Source organism: Oncorhynchus mykiss, chromosome 6, assembly GCF_057628025.1.
Source record: "Oncorhynchus mykiss isolate SJ-2025 chromosome 6, ASM5762802v1, whole genome shotgun sequence".
Taxonomy (NCBI): Eukaryota; Metazoa; Chordata; class Actinopteri; order Salmoniformes; family Salmonidae; genus Oncorhynchus; species Oncorhynchus mykiss.
This window is the reverse complement of record NC_143027.1, coordinates 76,927,457-76,948,924: the sequence shown is the minus strand read 5'-3', so window position 1 is coordinate 76,948,924 and position 21,468 is coordinate 76,927,457. Positions and strand designations below refer to the sequence as shown.

The window sequence follows — 21,468 nt, the reverse complement described above, 5'->3', positions numbered from 1 at the left end:
CTAGGGCCCCCAACCAGCATACAGACGCATGTGCACGCACACACAAACACTCACTTCCAAACCACCCTTTCACCCAATCCCTGGCCACACACACACACACACACACACACACACACACACACACACACACACACACACACACACACACACACACACACACACACACACACAGTACATGTGAAAGGGATATGACCCCAAACCGATACTTTCCACAACACACACCTGGTTATTTTGTCTTCCCTGCCACCAATTGTTGGTTTAATTGAGGCTGGGTTGGTCTGTTGCCTGCTGACCTGGCCAGAACAATGCATACCTGTGCCTCCCCTCTAGCACAATGTAATTGTCTCTTCAAGTGGGGCCTTTTGCCAGCAGCCCCGGGGCCCGGTCTGGCAGGGGGACAGTATATACCCAGCTAGGCCCATCCATCACTCAGTCACTCAGCCACTACAGGAAGTAGTTAACATGGCCGACCTATGGGGCTGTTGGACAGGGGAAAACACACAGAACAATGGCCATACTTCATCATCATCTAACCCCACGTACATCAATCAATCAGTCTGCTGTGTTTGCTCAACTAATTCAGCCGGTTCAGTCTTGGATCAGGGAGGGAGGGGGTGTGAGAGAGAGATGATGATTATGTTAGTGTTTTGTTCTTCTACATAGAGTCATTGTTAGATCCCACTGAAGTGGTGGGTATCACTATACATGGGTGGTAACCTCAATACTATACTACATGGAGCTAGCTGTATCTAGGCCAGGGTCAAGGGTTGAGAGTGTGCATTAGGTAGTTGGGTAGTGCTGGGTATAGCAGTGAGGCAGGTCTCCATGGTTGTAACTTAGCTACAGTAGACTCTTTCCTCAGCTTGGCTGGGCTTGTGGCTTCAACTGACTGTGTCAACCCAGCAGGCCCTTCCTGGCGGGAGAGGCCTATAAACCTGCATAGGGGTGTATTATTATTTTATGAGTAATTATTCAGTTAAAAAGTCATTTCTATACACCGGTAGTGTGAAACAGCAGCCCTTACATTTAGCTATAGAGACACCCCGTTCCAATTATAACTACCCTTCCAAATATGAACTTTTATTGACTGTGTTCATGACTAAATGAAATAAATACACAGAAGAAATACTCTTCTCGTTTAATGTCTAATATACAGTCACGCACAGCACATCATAGTAGAGAGAGCAAGCTAGAGTATGACAGACAGAATGGCACGTCTATCTGCTTTACAGAGACATGGCTAGGGCTGGGACGGCCTGGCAGAGTAAGTCGATGGACAGAGTGGCCTGAAACCCAGGGGTTAGTTGTGCTGCAGACACACTTGGGCTCATTTGTTTGCCAGTGAAATAGGCCAGTAAATAAGAGGACTTTGTACAGATGGCTGCCAGGGCATCCCATCTATCTGGCAGGGAGAGAGAGAGGCCAGGTGGTGACAGGGCATACCATCTATCTGGCAGGGAGAGAGAGAGAGGCCAGGTGGTGACAGGGCATCCCATCTATCTGGCAGGGAGAGAGAGAGGCCAGGTGGTGACAGGGCATCCCATCTATCTGGCAGGGAGAGAGAGAGGCCAGGTGGTGACAGGGCATCCCATTTATCTGGCAGGGAGAGAGAGAGGCCAGGTGGTGACAGGGCATCCCATCTATCTGGCAGGGAGAGAGAGAGGCCAGGTGGTGACAGGGCATCCCATCTATCTGGCAGGGAGAGAGAGAGGCCAGGTGGAGACAGGGCATCCCATCTATCTGGCAGGGAGAGAGAGAGGCCAGGTGGTGACAGGGCATGCAGGCCAGAGAACTGTAACTCACACTCACCTGACAAATGAGTCTCAATTCACTGCTCAAATACACTAAAGGAAAAGGTAAAACACACTTAGATAGCCTTCTCACACAGCCTGGAAAATGAGTCTCAATTCACTGCTCACACACACTCTAGGAAAAGGGAAAACACACTTAGATAGCCTTCTCACACAGCCTGGTAAATGAAATGTGTACTTGTGTAAATGTGCATGCACCCACAAAAGCACAGACACACACACAAATACACACACGGACACACACACGCACAGACACACAGCGAGGCCAAAGTGGGATACAGTGTGATGATGAACATGATGCAGGAGGCTTGGACACAACAGAGAGCACCACACAGAGAGGGTCATAAAACACTGTCTTGGTTTATTTACTGCCTTCCTAAAGCTTCAGACAGACAAGCTGAGCGGTGAAACAGAGAGCACATAGTTGTTCAACTCAACAATACAGCCAGTCTACAATCTCAACCTCAGTCAACATACAAAAAGATTAAGCAAGAGAACAACATTTTGGCAACTGTTAACATTTGAAATAGGAAAAACCTCCAGAAGTAAAAAACTACTTTGAGAAGTGGATTTTTAACACTACATATCAGTTATACTTCCTGTTGATATATATAGATAAAGAAATTGGTAAGACTTCATTTGAACTAAACACCATGAGCTCTTCATAACCCTTCATAAAAATGTCCTAACCATGTTATAAAGCTTCATACCACGAGTCATAACATGTCAACACATGCCATAAAGCTTCAGTTATGACAATGACACAAGCTATGAAGCATTATGACATGTTTACAACATTGTTATAAAGGCATTATGGTGGCCAGGTCAAAGAAAGCAGCTGCACAACTGCAGCCCGCGGGTGGTTTTATTTGGCCCCCAAGTTTTCGAAGCAAAATAATAATAAAATAAGATTTTTTTTTTTAATTCCCAAGTATTCCCACGCATAATAGTGAGACAAGTAATCGTGTACAAACGTGAGCAAGGTTTGAAATTATTATGTTTTAGTCAAATATTATCCGTTTAGGCTTCTTGGGGTCAATTTGCAGTCTAAAAATGATTTGTAATTCGTCCCGCGGCTGAATCTAGTTGATGATCCCGGAAATAAAGTGTTACTAAGAAATAAAAAAGAAGGCTGCTCTGCTTGGCATTGACAACCATCACATTTCCACCCATAGCTTCTCTTTCCTGGTTGGTTTTGTCAGAAGCCGTGGATCTGAGTTTCTGGCCTGCAGCGATACAGGGAAAGTGGTGCTCTACACGCTTTAAGACTAATTAAAAGCCATTGAACAGCTGCAATTATGAAGACAGAGTGGCAGTTAGGATGGGGATCCTTCTATCAGCCACACATTATAGTAGCTGTCTGCCTGGGCTGCCTTTCAGCCCTACACAAACTGCGTGCCTGGGCTGCCTTTCAGCCCTACACAAACTGCCTGCCTGGGCTGCCTTTCAGCCCTACACAACTGCGTGCCTGGGCTGCCTTTCAGCCCTACACAAACTGTCTGCCTGGGCTGCCTTTCAGCCCTACACAAACTGCCTGCCTGGGCTGCCTTTCAGCCTTACACAAACTGCCTGCCTGGGCTGCCTTTCAGCCCTACACAACTGCCTGCCTGGGCTGCCTTTCAGCCCTGCAGTAGCTGTCTGTCTGGGCTGCCTTTCAGCCCTAAACAAACTGCCTGCCTGGGCTGCCTTTCAGCCCTAAATAAACTGTCTGTCTGGGCTGCCTTTCAGCCCTAAAAAAACTGCCTGCCTGGGCTGCCTTTCAGCCATACATAAACTGTCTGTCTGGGCTGCCTTTCAGTCCTACATAAACTGTCTGTCTGGGCTGCCTTTCAGCCCTACAGTAGCTGTCTGCCTGGGCTGCCTTTCAGCCCTACAGTAGCTGTCTGTCTGGGCTGCCTTTCAGCCCTACAGTAGCTGTCTGTCTGGGCTGCCTTTCAGCCCTACAGTAGCTGTCTGCCTGGGCTGCCTTTCAGCCCTACAGTAGCTGTCTGTCTGGGCTGCCTTTCAGCCCTACAGTAGCTGTCTGTCTGGGCTACCTTTCAGACCTACATAAACTGTCTGCCTGGGCTGCCTTTCAGCCCTACAGTAGCTGTCTGCCTGGGCTGCCTTTCAGTCCTACAGAGCAGACTAGAGACAGGCCTGCAGACAGAGACATGCCTACTAGACTCGTGTCCTTTCCTCTCTAACACAAACATCTCCCAGCCCTGCTACAGGCCCTATCATACTGCTTCACACACATACAATTTCACATACTGTAAATACTGCAGTGGCACACATTCACACACACACACACACACACACACACACACACACACACACACACACACACACACACACACACACACTTTCAGTCACATCTTGGTAACACAAAGTCATGCCCTGTGAGATTCTGAACAAGAAAGTTGTGAAATACAGGAAGTGAATGGACATTAGGATACAACAGTATAATTAGAACAACATTGAGTTAGAAACAGAAAGTATAAATGTACTACAGATATAGGATTTTAATTTGATCACCCTGTTGTTGCAGGAAATTTCCTGCGCAGCAAGGAAATGCAAACTTGTAGTGCATTCAAGGCTTAAAAGGTTTAAAAGGATTTCTGTTTGTAATTTCCACATGAAAATGTCAGACTTGATTTGCCCTAAGTAAAAATGTATCAACCCTTACAAAAATGTCCATTAATTATAATCCACCCAATAATTCACATTTCCTGTTGCTGCAGGATAATTTTGCTGCTGTGAGAAACTGGTCAAATTAAGATCCTTCATCTGTATGACTATTTGTCATATCCATACACAAAGCTGGTTAAATGTAGAAAAGAAACAGAACATTGATTGAAATAATACATTCCTATACATTCAGTTTTAATTCTGCAGGTTATCCACGTTACCATTGTGAGACTAGTTCCAATACCAGCTATAGCATGTTAGCAAAGCACTACTCAGGGTTCCATCCTCATGTTGCAGCCATGTTGAGTCAATCCAAGCAAAGATAGATGAGACTGGTTTGGGCGGGGTGGGGCGAGGTACAGGGTTGGGAGGGGTCCAGGGTGGGCTGGGGTGGGGAAGTCTACCCCCATTGGAGGACGTTGACACCATCAGGAGTTGGTAGGTCCTGTTCTCCTCCTCTGTCGTCTGTCCTCACGATAGAGGCTGTTCAGATGACGGGGTGACTCTCTCGCTCTCTTTCTCCTTCTCTTTTCTTTGTGTCCCATCCGTCACATCCTGACAGGAGGAAAGAAAACACAAGCCCAGTCATTCCTCCATCCATCTATTCACATCCCATCCAGTCACTCACTCCGTCTGTATGACAACAAGTCATTGAGATGTCAGAGTGCAGGCAGGGCCGGGACCCAGCCACACACTGTAATTAACACACAGACTGAAGGAGCCAAAGTCTGCATTCCAAATGGCACCCTACTACCCTTATAGTGGGCTACTCTGGACCAGGGCCCATAGGTATCGGGTCAAATGGAGCACGCTACATGGGGAATAGGGTGCCATTTGGGAAATATCTAATGAGCCAATCAGAGAGCCATGGTGGCTATGAAAAGGCCAGTGTACTGCATAGTAATGTCTGCTGAGTTTAAATGCCAACAGGATGGGATAATTCAACTGTATTTCTGACTAAGGAAGAGAACTGCTGACCAGAGAGGCAGCAGTTACAGAAAAGAGGGTGGTGGCCACACCACGTAGGTCTATGAAGGAGATGGTTAAGTATTGTTGTATGGTGACAGGACAATCAAGGAGCTACAGGGAGGTGTGCAGACTCATATAAGTGAGTTATTTAAGTGTGTGTGTGTGTGTGTCTGTTTCCGCTTATGTGTGTCTGCGACCGACCTCCAGAGGAGTGACTCCACCCTGTTGATGATGTCAGCTAGGTCAAAGGGCAGAGGCATGCTGGGGTCGTCGTCGGCCCAAAATGGCCGGTCAACGGGGGCCTCTTCTGGGGGCAGGGTCTGGGCCAGGCTGGAATGGCACCTGGAGGGACAGACAAGGACAGGAAATAACAGGACAGGTCAGACACTCCTCTGGACATAAATCACCTCCTATACAGACGCCACCATCATTACACATTGTTACACAGAAGCAATGTAAATCAACAGTGGTGGTTCACGGTATAACAAAGAAAATGAGATCTGTATCTGACTGATAGTGAGTTTGAGCAGATCACACAATAACGGGAGGTAATTGTTGGGTGAGTGTGGATGGAGTGTGTTTTCTGTAAACACACAGGGAGGACCAATGTGTGTTTGACCAGGAGGCAGTGGGCTTGTGTTTCCTCTCCAGTTCTCTTTGACTTCCAATAGACTGGTCCCTATTAGACCCTGCAGGGTGTGTGTGTGTGTGTGTGTGTGTGTGTGTGTGTGTGTGTGTGTGTGTGTGTGTGGTAGGTATGTGACCTGTTTGAGAGGTGAGAGTCAGGAATGTTTTGTATGTAGCCCTACATGGGTGTGTGATCTGTGTGTGTTGTGGTTAAAACCGTCAATATGATGACAAAGCAACAGTATCCTCAGTGATTAATGCTCCAGTCATTTCCACACAGCCAGATGGTTTCTCTGGAAAGCCCTCTCCTTTCATCCAGTCAGAACAAGAGAGACAGATAGAGAAACAGCCCTCTGATGTTATTACATGGTGTTTCTACAGTACTCTACATTACATGATTCATGGATTATGACTTCTACTGTTTCCACCACCTAGTCTGTTGGATCAAAATGTATACCAAAGCATCACGGTATGAGACGTCTCAGTAGGAATCAGTATTGTATTTACACAGGTGACTTGGTGGCAGTCTGGACTGTCAATGTAAATCTGTCTTCCATAGTGACAGATGAAGCTGACCCCTGACCTGGAAGTGAAGGAGGGGGTGGGTGGGAGGGGCCAGTGGTGGTGGGGGGTTGTGGTCACAGTGTGTGTGTGTGTCACAGTTACTGCTTACTTCATCTCCTCCTCCTCCTCCTTCTGAAAAAGAAGCTGGTTGGTGTCTGACTCCCTGACACCCTACCTCCCCATCCCTACCCCAGGCATCCTGCTTCCCCCTGCCTCCCCACCCCCCTACAGTCTCTAGGGTCCCTAACATGGAGGTGTGTGTTATGGATGTGATGGGGAGGTCGTTAATGTGGCCAGGGAACAGGCAGTCCAGGCCATCCCTGCCTCAATTGGCCGTTCTATATTTCAACCAAGGGCCACTTAATGCTGGAGTAGTTGTTCAGCTAAGTGGTACCATTCAGCTGTGGTCTAACCCTCTGATAGGTAGTGCATTACACCAAGAGGACGGTATTAACATACACCATCCACATATATCTTCCAGGCCTCAGATCAGGGGCCTGATAATAGAATGTGTTAACATGGTCTAAGTACCATTATGTAGCAGATGACTTGATAAATAATAGGATCAGCTGACCTTGGGGCTGCGCGACAAGACATGGGTCTAAATGTTCTCATGATTTATTTAGGCAGAATTACAGGAAGCGCCACTTCAGAGAGAGGACGACGGACACGCCAGGCATAAATATAGAACTGGATGAAAAGAGACACAGACACACAGAGAATAGAGGTACGCCTCACACGCACACGTTCTGCTTACATCAGCGGACAGACACCAAAGGCCATGGGAACAAAGTGCCGTTTGAGTTTGAGAGTGAATTAACTATTCATGTTAGACTGGTACAATAGAAAACACTGGCCTCTTTTCGGCTGTCCTGAACAAGGAAATGAAGATAGACCATGTAAATATGTGGTGAAGTTCATTATGTGGTAATACTGTACTCATCTGACAGAGAATCTAACCGTATTAAACTGGAACGGAGAGATCTGTTTAACCAGAGATGCAGTAGTTATGAGGATGAGAGTTGTGTCAAATATAATAGAGGCAAGGACATTCAACCCACTACCTCCAATAGCTGCAAATACCACACCTTCACTTAACCGATGGAATGAAATGGAATGAAATCATTCAATATCTAGTCTGGTACCTTAAACTCTCATAGAAATGCATTGTGAGCCACAGCACTATACACATTCTCACAAATCACCACTTTCCCCTGGGAAAACAGCACCTTAAAGGTAAGGTCAAAGACAAAGAGGAGGGAGAGCGGGATGGAGAAAGAGAGGCAGCGCTAGAGGACTAGGAGTGTGTTTGTGAGTCTACAGTGTTCCAACGGATTAACCCTAGACAGATATGGGCTAACTATCCCATCTGGTGCTCTCTCGCCCACTCGCTCAGGAGAGATTGGCAATACAATCACTCATTTCAATTTGCCCTGAAACCCTATAGCCCGGCAGGCCTGCTCAAATAGTATGCTAATGTGAAAGGAATCTGAGCTTCTATCGCCTTTTATTCCACAGAGGCCTTCCATAGTGCAGCCACACACTGCACTTGAACTGTTCTGTCTGCCTGCCTCCTAAAAGGCACCCTATTCCCCATATAGTGCACTACTTTTGATCAGAGTCCTTTAGCCCTGGTTCAAAGTAGTGCACTAAATAGTGAATAGGATGCCATTTGGGCCGCAAAGTCTGTGGCAAGGAGGGGGCTATAGGGCTCTAGCTGGCGGAGAAGCTCACCATAGGACCCAGGCTCCGGCCCCACACTGCTCTGCTCAAACTAACCACTTTAGCTAAAGTGAGTGTTAATTATGGACAGGCAAAGCAGTCAATAAAAGGTTAATGTAAAAGTCAAAGGATAAATTCCTTTAAGCATTGCATCATTCCACCATCTCCGCGACCGACACGGTGCTCGCAGGTCTCTTCTAATCAATACGTTTTACTGTAATGCGCTCCCCATCGATTTCCCCCTGGCTCAGCCCTCCCTCCTCAGCCCACTCGCTGCCCTGCCTGGTAAAGAAAGGAGAGAGAGGGAGAGAAAGAGAGGGAGAGAGAGAGAGGGAGAGAAAGAGAGGGAGATAAAGAGAGGGAGAGAAAGAGAGGGAGAGAAAGAGAGGGGGAAGAAAGAGAGGGAGAGAGAGAGAGAGAGAGAGAGACAGAGAGGGGGAAGAAAAAGAAATCCATTGCTGCAAGTAAATAAAATTATTAACCTCTGCTTCACTTTGTTTTCTCTCTCTCTCTCTTTCTCTCTCTCTCTTTCTGTCTCTCTCGCTCTCTGTCTCTCTCGCTCTCTCTCTCTCTTTCTGTCTCTCGCTCTCTGTCTCTCTCGCTCTCTCTCTCTCTCTATTTGTTGGGAGTGCCTGGCTGGTCCAGAGATCAACATTATCAGTATCAGGAACCCTCCATCTCTCCACTAGCCATGTAATTGTGCTGAGTCCACTCCTGCAACCAGGGCCATACATTAAAAGCCTCTCTGCTCTTAACAGGATGGAGAGCCGCCTAATAGACAACGTCAGTGCTTCCGACTCGTGCAATTACACTGATAAATGCCACGATTGTGTCAGGCCAAGTGGAAAAAAAAGAAGGCTAACATAGATAGCAGACAACACTTATTGTGTTATTGCTATAAGAGATCATTTGTAACCACACATGGGAGTAAATGGAGACTGTTTAATAAAGACATTATGTATGGAATAGGTAGGGTGGGGTTGCTGCCTGATGGAAATTCCTTTTAAGGAGATGGGTTGTGATATCTCTCTTTCTGTGTGTGTGTGTGTGTGTGTGTGTGAGAGAGAGAGAGAGAGCCTCAGTTCACCTGGTTCCTCATTATCTCCCCTACACCCACAGTTCAGTCCTTTAGAACTCTGCAGGTGTGAGGTTTTACGGCCTTGCCAGCGAAGCCACAAACCAGAGAATGCAATCAAACAAGTCATGCAGAAACAGGCATGTGTCTCATAAATTCAGACTAGCCGCCGACGGTGATGTACGCAATCATGTTGCCCAGGATGACAGCGGTTCAGCGGCCATGTCTCGCCTGTACCTGCACACATCTCTGTCTTGTGTAAGAGTCAGTGGAACTGTGTGGAGTCATGTACTATACTGTAAGGTTCAGGGGTAACTGTGTGGAGTCATGTACTATACTATAAGGTTCAGTGGTAACTGTGTGGAGTCATGTACTATACTGTAATACTGTACTATACTGTAAGGTTCAGGGGTAACTGTGTGGAGTCATGTACTATACTGTAAGGTTCAGTGGTAACTGTGTGGAGTCATGTACTATACTGTAATACTGTACTATACTGTAAGGTTCAGTGGTAACTGTGTGGAGTCATGTACTATACTGTAAGGTTCAGTGGTAACTGTGTGGAGTCATGTACTATACTGTAATACTGTACTATACTGTAAGGTTCAGGGGTAACTGTGTGGAGTCATGTACTATACTGTAATACTGTACTATACTGTCAGGCTCAGTGGTAACTGTGTGGAGTCATGTACTACACTGTAATACTGTACTATACTGTAAGGTTCAGGGGTAACTATGTGGAGTCATGTACTATACTGTAAGGTTCAGGGGTAACTATGTGGAGTCATGTACTATACTGTAATACTGTACTATACTGTAAGGTTCAGGGGTAACTGTGTGGAGTCATGTACTACACTGTAATACTGTACTATACCGTAAGGTTCAGGGGTAACTGTGTGGAGTCATGTACTATACTGTAAGGTTCAGGGGTAACTATGTGGAGTCATGTACTATACTGTAATACTGTACTATACTATAAGGCTCAGTGGTAACTGTGTGGAGTCATGTACTACACTGTAATACTGTACTATACTGTAAGGTTCAGGGGTAACTGTGTGGAGTCATGTACTATACTGTAAGGTTCAGGGATAACTATGTGGAGTCATGTACTATACTGTAATACTGTACTATACTGTAAGGTTCAGGGGTAACTGTGTGGAGTCATGTACTACACTGTAAGGTTCAGTGGTAACTGTGTGGAGTCATGTACTATACTGTAAGGTTCAGGGGTAACTGTGTGGAGTCATGTACTATACTGTAAGGTTCAGTGGTAACTGTGTGGAGTCATGTACTATACTATAAGGTTCAGTGGTAACTGTGTGGAGTCATGTACTATACTGTAATACTGTACTATACTGTAAGGCTCAGTGGTAACTGTGTGGAGTCATGTACTATACTGTAATACTGTACTATACTGTAAGGCTCAGTGGTAACTGTGTGGACTCATGTACTATACTATAAGGTTCAGTGGTAACTGTGTGGAGTCATGTACTATACTGTAATACTGTACTATACTGTAAGGTTCAGGGGTAACTGTGTGGAGTCATGTACTATACTGTAATACTGTACTATACTGTAAGGCTCAGTGGTAACTGTGTGGAGTGATGTACTATACTGTAATACTGTACTATACTGCAAGGTTCAGTGGTAACTGTGTGGAGTCATGTACTATACTGTAATACTGTACTATACTGTAAGGTTCAGGGGTAACTGTGTGGAGTCATGTACTATACTGTAATACTGTACTATACTGTAAGGCTCAGTGGTAACTATGTGGAGTCATGTACTATACTGTAATACTGTACTATACTGTAAGGTTCAGTGGTAACTGTGTGGAGTCATGTAAAATACTGTAAGGTTCAGGGGTAACTATGTGGAGTCATGTACTATACTATAAGGTTCAGGGGTAACTGTGTGGAGTCATGTACTACACTGTAATACTGTACTATACTGTAAGGTTCAGTGGTAACTGTGTGGAGTCATGTACTATACTGTAAGGTTCAGGGGTAACTATGTGGAGTCATGTACTATACTGTAAGGTTCAGGGGTAACTGTGTGGAGTCATATACTATACTGTAAGGTTCAGGGGTAACTGTGTGGAGTCATGTACTATACTGTAATACTGTACTATACTGTAAGGTTCAGTGGTAACTATGTGGAGTCATGTACTATACTGTAAGGTTCAGGGGTAACTGTGTGGAGTCATGTACTATACTATAAGGTTCAGTGGTAACTGTGTGGAGTCATGTACTACACTGTAATACTGTACTATACTGTAAGGTTCAGGGGTAACTGTGTGGAGTCATGTACTATACTGTAAGGTTCAGGGGTAACTGTGTGGAGTCATGTACTATACTATAAGGTTCAGGGGTAACTGTGTGGAATCATGTACTACACTGTAATACTGTACTATACTGTAAGGTTCAGGGGTAACTGTGTGGAGTCATGTACTATACTGTAATACTGTACTATACTGTAAGGTTCAGTGGTAACTGTGTGGAGTCATGTACTATACTGTAAGGTTCAGTGGAACTGTGTGGAGTCATGTACTACACTGTAAGGTTCAGTGGTAACTGTGTGGAGTCATGTACTACACTGTAATACTGTACTATACTGAACGGTTCAGGGGTAACTGTGTGGAGTCATGTACTATACTGTAAGGTTCAGTGGTAACTGTGTGGAGTCATGTACTATACCGTAAGGTTCAGTGGTAACTGTGTGGAGTCATGTACTATACTGTAAGGTTCAGTGGTAACTGTGTGGAGTCATGTACTATACTGTAAGGTTCAGTGGGAACTGTGTGGATTCATGTACTATATTGTAAGGTTCAGGGGTAACTATGTGGAGTCATGTACTACACTGTGATACTGTACTATACTGTAAGGTTCAGGGGTAACTGTGTGGAGTCATGTACTACACTGTAATACTGTACTATACTGTAAGGTTCAGTGGTAACTGTGTGGAGTCATGTACTATACTGTAAGGTTCAGGGGTAACTGTGTGGAGTCGTGTACTATACTGTAAGGTTCAGGGGTAACTGTGTGGAGTCATGTACTATACTGTAAGGTTCAGTGGTAACTGTGTGGAGTCATGTACTATACTATAAGGTTCAGGGGTAACTATGTGGAGTCATGTACTATACTGTAAGGTTCAGAGGTAACTGTGTGGAGTCATGTACTATACTGTAAGGTTCAGTGGTAACTATGTGGAGTCATGTACTACACTGTAATACTGTACTATACTGTAAGGTTCAGGGGTAACTGTGTGGAGTCATGTACTACACTGTAATACTGTACTATACTGTAAGGTTCAGTGGTAACTGTGTGGAGTCATGTACTATACTGTAATACTGTACTATACTGTAAGGTTCAGGGGTAACTGTGTGGAGTCATGTACTATACTGTAAGGTTCAGTGGTAACTGTGTAGAGTCATGTACTACACTGTAATACTGTACTATACTGTAAGGTTCAGTGGTAACTGTGTAGAGTCATGTACTACACTGTAATACTGTACTATACTATAAGGTTCAGTGGAACTGTGTGGAATCATGTACTATACTGTAAGGTTCAGTGGTAACTGTGTCGAGTCATGTACTACACTGTAATACTGTACAATACTATAAGGTTCAGTGGAACTGTGTGGAGTCATGTACTATACTGTAAGGTTCAGGGGTAACTGTGTGGAGTCATGTACTATACTGTAATACTGTACTATACTGTAAGGTTCAGTGGTAACTGTGTGGAGTCATATACTATACTGTAAGGTTCAGGGGTAACTATGTGGAGTCATGTACTATACTGTAATACTGTACTATACTGTAAGGTGCAGTGGTAATTGTGTGGAGTCATGTACTATACTGTAAGGTTCAGTGGTAACTATGTGGAGTCATGTACTATACTATAAGGCTCAGTGGTAACTGTGTGGAGTCATGTACTACACTGTAATACTGTACTATACTGTAAGGTTCAGTGAGGCTGCGTGGTATGGAGCCGGTGCTCTTTAATTTGCCCACAGGCCTCCTGGGGTCAAGCCCCACAGTGGTAGCACCTACCACTGGTACAGCAGAGCGTGGGTAGGGCAACGTCCCAACAGCTTCCTCAGGATCAATCCACTGACCACTATTGTCTGCAGACAGACTGTGCTGACTGTGCTCTTCGTGAGTGTATGAGGTGGGTGACTGTGGAGGAGAGGAATAGGGGGAGCGGGTGGGGCATCAAATGCGTGACATATGTTCCTTTCATTTTGACTCCTTTTAAAGAGCCCCTGCTAATAAAACTAACATCTGATCCCTATAATTAATGGCTGTGGAAAACACGCAAATGCCTTTTGGTCGGGAGCAGGACACACACACACAAACCCCCCCCCGCCCCCCCCCCCCCCCCAGGGTGGTGCTGCTTGTAACAATGAGTGAGCTACCTTTGGGTGGGACGCCCCGCCACCCCACCACAGCCAGACTCAGGCCCTGTGAGGTCCCCTTCCATCCAGCTACAGTCTGATGTGCGTCTGCTCATTAAACCACATGAAACAAATAGGATAATTTATTATTTGACTTTATTAGAGCCTGCAGGACTCCTACATGACAGCAGTGGGAACACAGGACCTGTAGGTCTGGGCTGCGGCACGTACGACCACACCATGTGCACTTCTGCTCTCCGCAATACTCTGTGCTGCATGATTCAATAACTAGGTGAATGAGGCATTGATAAAAAGCAGGGCTCATCAGAGCAGAGCACACCAAGTCTCACACCGAGGTTGTTTGATGTGGGCTGGCTAGGTGGGTTGTTGAGTGTCTGGAGCCTCCACCAACCAGATGCAAAACACACAAGCAGCAAGGTAGTCGCTAAATATCCTTTATAATTGGGGCCATAAAACACAATTGCAGTCTGGACTTGCAAAGGAGGAGCCAGGCAAACTGCTGCTGTTGCTCCCAAACCAGGTGGACGTCCATTAGTCGTTTAACAGGGTGACAAATTACCCAACACCACAGCCCTACTCTGCTACAACTCTCCTCTCTTACCTTGGGCTATGGGATGGAATGCAGCCTAATGCCAACATTTACAAGCAGACAACGTTCGTTCAAATGCAATCAGGCTGTAAAGACAAACAGATAGAGGGTCTGTCCACAGCTTCTGGCCGTGTGTTCTTCCCACAGGGGCGGGTCATGGGTCATCCCCTAAGGCTGTGTGTGGGTGTGTGTTCCAAGAGGGATGAAGAGGGCCTCCAAGCCACCTGTGAGAGCTCCATAGTTTCGACTAATGCAGCTGGTTCAGGTCTGTAAACTGTAAACAAACTTTTACTCTGGCCATGTTGAGCCATAACGACAACAGCCATGAAGACACCGTGGCTAAGACTCAACAGGGACCAATGCCTCAACATGCCAACACAGCCCCCATAATGCAATATTATTCCATACATGAGGCCAAATACCAGAGTGAAGCATTTTGATATAGTGAGGGAAAACTAATTAGAGTTGGTTTAAAGAGAAATGTGAGTTTTTCACAGTGACTGTGTTTATTTACATAGCCCAGGAGAGAAAACTGAGCAATAAGAGTCTTGATGGAGAGGGTAAAGAGGTTACGAGCCTGTCAGTGTTTGCAGTTTTTCACAGCCCAGCGGTTGAAGGCCATAAATCTGCTCTGGGATCAGGAAGAGGGTTACTGTGGGGCAGGGAGCCGTAACTCTTTATTTGTGGTGGAACGGCGCACTGTTGCTGTGAAAACTTGTTGTTCCGTGAACGTTCCTGTAAAACGATCATTCCACCACCACCACCACCTCTCTTCCACCCTCCACCCCCCTCAACTTCACCCCTGGCTCCCCACCCTGCTAGCGCCTTCTGGGCATCATGTAGAGAGAGAGAGAGAGAGCAATAAGAGAAGATGATGGATGAGGCCTGCCTCGACAGCTATACAGTCTCTCCCCTGACTGACACCTGACCCTGGTCACATGATAAGGTCACCGGAGACTCGCACAATTCCCACCTGTCTGCAGGTGACAATGGCAGGGTCAAACTGGGTTGGCTAATTATAGGTATTGTGCCTCAGATTGCCTGTTACAAGCCATTCTGCTAGCTACGGGGGATGTAGTGTTAAATATCTGAGGCCTTTATGGTGTTAAACTGTGGGCCAGGAGCTTTAAACTGTTGTACAATAGATATTAGGTTTCAGATAGGTGGAGTACATTAACCTGGTTTGAAAAGAGAGAGAAAAGAGATTAGAGGAAGAGACACCACAAATCAACATGTCACATCTTCTTGTACTGCTACAGTTAAAGGTTCACATTGAGACATCACTTCCTGTGTGACCTCACTGAATGATGTCAGTGAGGCTCCTCCCTCATCAGCACATCTTCATATGTAGCTTTTAGAAGGAGATGTAAAGTTAAAGTGCGGAACCAGAGAGATTAGGGGAACACCCTCAAACAATGTGAAACCACAGAGCCATTTAAAGACCCAGACAAAGTCAAACGTGTCATTAACATAATGCTGGGGTAATCTAGCAGTGATGAGTTCATTGTGGAGGTGTATTGGAAAGAAATATAACATGGAATGTTACATGGAAAAGGAGGAGAGGAGAGGGGGGGAAGAGAGAAGAAGAGACAAGAGAAAAGACACTTAGCAGTCTTCCCTGACCAATGTAATAGTATACTACAGAAGGGAGGAATAAAATACATGAATGTTTATTTCCTTTCCATCTGTTAACCCACTTTAAAGATTGTCAAATTAAAATGTTTTAACTTACAAGAAGCATTTTCCCATAGACATGAGTGGCTTCTGTAAACAAAGTGGAAAATGTCCCACAGGTCTCCAATACTTTCTCCCAGCCAGAGAACACTGTGTTTTTTTTAAGTGTGGGTGTGTGTGGGTGTGTGTGTCAGAGGAGTGTGTTGTTGCCAGGTGTTTAGCCTTCTGAGTCACCTGGTCCTCCTGCTGTGTGAACATGGGTTTTGTTTCACCCTATTAAGTAAATACTGTAATTAAAGGGCACGCCATTTAAAACGCTGCCGTGAAAAGACTGAAACAGAAAGAGAGCAATTTGTTTAGAGGAGCAGGAAGGTAGGCCAGGCCCTGAGGCTTTCAGCACTGAGCAGGGTGCAAGAGTGTACCGCACGGCACAGCACGGCAGCCTAGGAAACACAATGCAACGGAGGGGGTGAGTGTGTGTGTGTGTATGTCAGAAAGTGTGTGAAAATGAATATGTCTAATATGTGGTATTGTGTGTTTGAACATGTGTTTATAAGGGTGTGAAGAAGAGAAATACTGTTTGTGTTCAAACAGGTACAAAACGCCACAGTGGATCAAGAACTAACACAAAGAGCTATACAAACATGCGGTTGACCTGTAGTCTAACAGAATGAATATTCACGCCCAGTGATATCAGAGAAAGAACATATTGTGTTTCAGTACACCCAGCCCTTTGTCTACTACACCAACAAAGCAATGCCCATGTCAATATTAAAACATAACCTGACTGTTTAATGTTCCTATATGTAAAGTATGGCTTCTCTGAGAATACCACTTCTCTGAGAATACCATTTACCTCTTAAAGGTAAAGTAACAAACGTTAACTTCCCATTCAGAACAATGACAACTAAATGAAGACTAGAGCCATACGCCAGTAGAGAACAGAGATGGATTACACTGTAGGAGTAAGGGATAACGTCTCTCATTCATATCCTTTCACTCTCAACCCCCCCAAAAAAACTGCCCACCTGCTCTTGTCTCTCCACTCCCTATTTCACTGAGGATGTGCCCCTGACTCTGGAACTTAAACCACTGATCCAAGGTCAGCTGTGATTAGGAGAGAGGATAACCCAGTACTGAGACTCATAGACACCCAGCTGGCCACACAGAGAAACAGGTCCAAATCAGACCAATGCAGCTCTGGGTAACTGTCACCACAACATCATTCATCCAGATCCTTACTCTATCCAGAGTCTAGCAAGGCATCTGACACCAGCAGTGAGGCCTAACTCTGGATCAGGCAGCTGAGGAGCAGGACAAACACAGCTCAGGCAGCTGACTGATCGAAGCAACACACACACGCAGACACACAGACGGATGATGGGTACAGATGGAGCATCATAGGCCCTCTGGCTGCAGCTCTCAGTGAGCTGTATTTAGGCCCAGCTTTAATGGTGGGTATACAGGGCATAGGGGCTGGGGCATAGATGAGAGAGGAGAGGGGTTGAAGAAAGAGAGGAAAGGATGATGGCGGAGAGACTAAGAGAGGTTGGGAGAGGCGGAAGAGGAAGAGGGCTAGGAGAGGAGAGTGGAGTGGAAGGGGGAGGGGCTAGCTCTCTGGCCACATGGGGATCCAAACATTCTCAGTACAACATCAACATGTCACTGTCCATTCACCCCCCTGCAATCCCCTGCAGTCCCCAGCCTGTATGGCCGATTGAGGCAACTAGCCGACCAGCAGAAACTTCAGCTTTCATTCCGCCTGACTTCCGCTGTCCGCCTCGCAGGAGAGAGAGAGACAGAGACAAAGAGAGAGAGACAGAAAGAAAGAAGCTGTGAATACAGGAAGAGACAGAAAATCATTGAGAACCTTGCCTTGTTTAATATTTGATGAGTTGGGAGGCTTTGCCTCTGGTTAAATCAGAACAGAGAGAGAGAGAGAGTCTGAACCAACAGAGGTTGAGATAAACAGACTGAGCCCAGACAACACACACTCCAAACATATTTGTCCCCGTAATTAGTTGCTGTCCTCTCTGCTCATGTCGCAGGTGAAGCTGTTGTCAGCCATATTACAGAGGGAGGCTAGCCAGCACTTCTCCTAGATGGCGGCCATTTTGTTTCAACTGGGCATTCTGTTGCTGCTAATAATTTCTCATCCTGAGAGGGGCAGCTTTGCATATGTCTGGCTCTAAGACACGGCAAACACAATATGATGCAGTTGATGTACTTTTGAAGGAAAAGCTAGCAAACATTGGTGTAGCACGCTGTCATAATCCACCACACTGCCTTCTCTGTACAGTGGCTAAACATGCTAAGATGCTTTGTAGAACCAGTTCACTCATTTTGATGAGGGGGAAGTTGCTATACTGTCGTCTCCACCCAGAGCCTTATTGCTTTAGCATACCTCCATACCTGTTCTCCACCCAGAGCCTTATTGTTTCAGCATACCTCCACACCTATTCTCCACCCAGAACATTATTGTTTTAGCATACCTCCACACCTGTTCTCCACCCAGAGCCTTATTGTTGTAGCATACCTCCACACCTGTTCTCCACTCAGAGCCTTATTGTTTTAGCATACCTCCACACCTGTTCTCCACCCAGTGCCTTATCGGTTTAGAATACCTCCACACCTGTTCTCCACCCAGAGCCTTGTTTCAGCATACCTCCACACCTGTTCTCCACCCAGAGCCTTATTGTTTTAGCATACCTCCACACCTGTTCTCCACCCAGAGCCTTATTGTTTCAGCATACCTCCACACCTATTCTCCACCTAGAACATTATTGTTTTAGCATACCTCCACACCTGTTCTCCACCCAGAGCCTTATTGTTGTAGCATACCTCCACACCTGTTCTCCACTCAGAGCCTTATTGTTTTAGCATACCTCCACACCTGTTCTCCACCCAGTGCCTTATCGGTTTAGAATACCTCCACACCTGTTCTCCACCCAGAGCCTTGTTTCAGCATACCTCCACACCTGTTCTCCACCCAGAGCCTTATTGTTTTAGCATACCTCCACACCTGTTCTCCACCCAGAGCCTTGTTTCAGCATACCTCCACACCTGTTCTCCACCCAAAGCCTTATTGTTTTAGCATACCTCCACACCTTTTCCCCACCCAGAGCCTAATTGTTTTAGCATACCTCCACACCTGTTCTCCACCCAGAGCCTTGTTTCAGCATACCTCCACACCTGTTCTCCACCCAGAGCCTTATTGTTTTAGCATACCTCCACACCTGTTCTTATTGTTTTAGCATACCTCCATACCTATTCTCCACCAAGAGCCTTATTGTTTTAGCATACCTCCACACCTGTTCTCCACCCTGGGCCTTATTGTTTTAGCATACCTCTACACCTGTTCTCCACCCAGTGCCTTATCGGTTTAGAATACCTCCACACCTGTTCTCCACCCAGAGCCTTGTTTCAGCATACCTCTACACCTGTTCTCCACCCAGAGCCTTATTGTTTTAGCATACCTCCACACCTGTTCTCCACCCAGAGCCTTATTGTTTTAGCATACCTCCACACCTGTTCTCCACTCAGAGCCTTATTGTTTTAGCATACCTCCACACCTGTTCTCCACCCAGAGCCTTATTGTTTTAGCATACCTCCACACCTATTCTCCACCCAGAGCCTTATTGTTTTAGCATACCTCCACACCTGTTCTCCACCCAGAGCCTTATTGTTTTAGCATACCTCCACACCTGTTCTCCACCCTGGGCCTTATTGTTTTAGCATACCTCCACACCTATTCTCCACCCTGGGCCTTATTGTTTTAGCATACCTCTACACCTGTTCTCCACCCAGAGGCTTATTGTTTTAGCATACCTCTACACCTGTTCTCCACCCAGAGCCTTATTGTTTTAGCATACCTCTACACCTGTTCTCCACCCAGAGGCTTATTGTTTTAGCATACCTCCACACCTGTTCTCCACCCAGAGCCTTATTGTTGTAGCATACCTCCACACCTGTTCTCCACCCAGAGCCTTATTGTTTTAGCATACCTCCACACCTGTTCTCCACCCAGAGGCTTATTGTTTTAGCATACCTCTACACCTGTTCTCCACCCAGAGCCTTATTGTTTTAGCATACCTCTACACCTGTTCTCCACCCAGAGCCTTATTGTTTTAGCATACCTCTACACCTGTTCTCCACCCAGAGCCTTATTGTTTTAGCATACCTCTACACCTGTTCTCCACCCAGAGCCTTATTGTTTTAGCATACCTCTACACCTGTTCTCCACCCAGAGCCTTATTGTTTTAGCATACCTCCACACCTTTTCCCCACCCAGAGCCTAATTGTTTTAGCATACCTCTACACCTGTTCTCCACCCAGAGGCTTATTGTTTTAGCATACCTCTACACCTGTTCTCCACCCAGAGCCTTATTGTTTTAGCATACCTCTACACCCGTTCTCCACCCAGAGGCTTATTGTTTTAGCATACCTCCACACCTGTTCTCCACCCAGAGCCTTATTGTTTTAGCATACCTCTACACCTGTTCTCCACTCAGAGGCTTATTGTTTTAGCATACCTCTACACCTGTTCTCCACCCTGGGCCTTATTGGTTTAGCATACCTCCACACCTGTTCTCCACCCTGGGCCTTATTGTTTTAGCATACCTCTACACCTGTTCTCCACCCAGTGCCTTATCGGTTTAGAATACCTCCACACCTGTTCTCCACCCAGAGCCTTGTTTCAGCATACCTCTACACCTGTTCTCCACCCAGAGCCTTATTGTTTTAGCATACCTCCACACCTGTTTTCCACCCAGAGCCTTATTGTTTTAGCATACCTCCACACCTGTTCTCCACTCAGAGCCTTATTGTTTTAGCATACCTCCACACCTGTTCTCCACCCAGAGCCTTATTGTTTTAGCATACCTCCACACCTATTCTCCACCCAGAGCCTTATTGTTTTAGCATACCTCCACACCTGTTCTCCACCCAGAGCCTTATTGTTTTAGCATACCTCCACACCTGTTCTCCACCCTGGGCCTTATTGTTTTAGCATACCTCCACACCTATTCTCCACCCTGGGCCTTATTGTTTTAGCATACCTCTACACCTGTTCTCCACCCAGAGGCTTATTGTTTTAGCATACCTCTACACCTGTTCTCCACCCAGAGCCTTATTGTTTTAGCATACCTCTACACCTGTTCTCCACCCAGAGGCTTATTGTTTTAGCATACCTCCACACCTGTTCTCCACCCAGAGCCTTATTGTTGTAGCATACCTCCACACCTGTTCTCCACCCAGAGCCTTATTGTTTTAGCATACCTCCACACCTGTTCTCCACCCAGAGGCTTATTGTTTTAGCATACCTCTACACCTGTTCTCCACCCAGAGCCTT

At 45.9% G+C, this 21,468-nt stretch overlaps 1 protein-coding gene across 2 annotated transcripts in view; it reads right to left on the bottom strand.

Moving 5' to 3' along the window:
- Positions 1-2,152: 2,152 nt before the first annotated feature.
- Positions 2,153-21,468, bottom strand: part of LOC110526968 (alpha-ketoglutarate-dependent dioxygenase FTO) — a 203,666-nt gene continuing 184,350 nt past the window's right edge. For both annotated transcript variants that reach the window (XM_036980992.2, XM_036980993.2), the window contains exons 9-10: positions 5,652-5,792; positions 2,153-5,036 (exon numbers count right to left, since the gene is read on the bottom strand). In XM_036980992.2, coding sequence (XP_036836887.2) covers positions 5,030-5,036; positions 5,652-5,792 — 148 coding nt within the window. In that variant the 3' untranslated portion in view covers positions 2,153-5,029. The remainder of the gene's footprint in view (positions 5,037-5,651; positions 5,793-21,468) is intronic.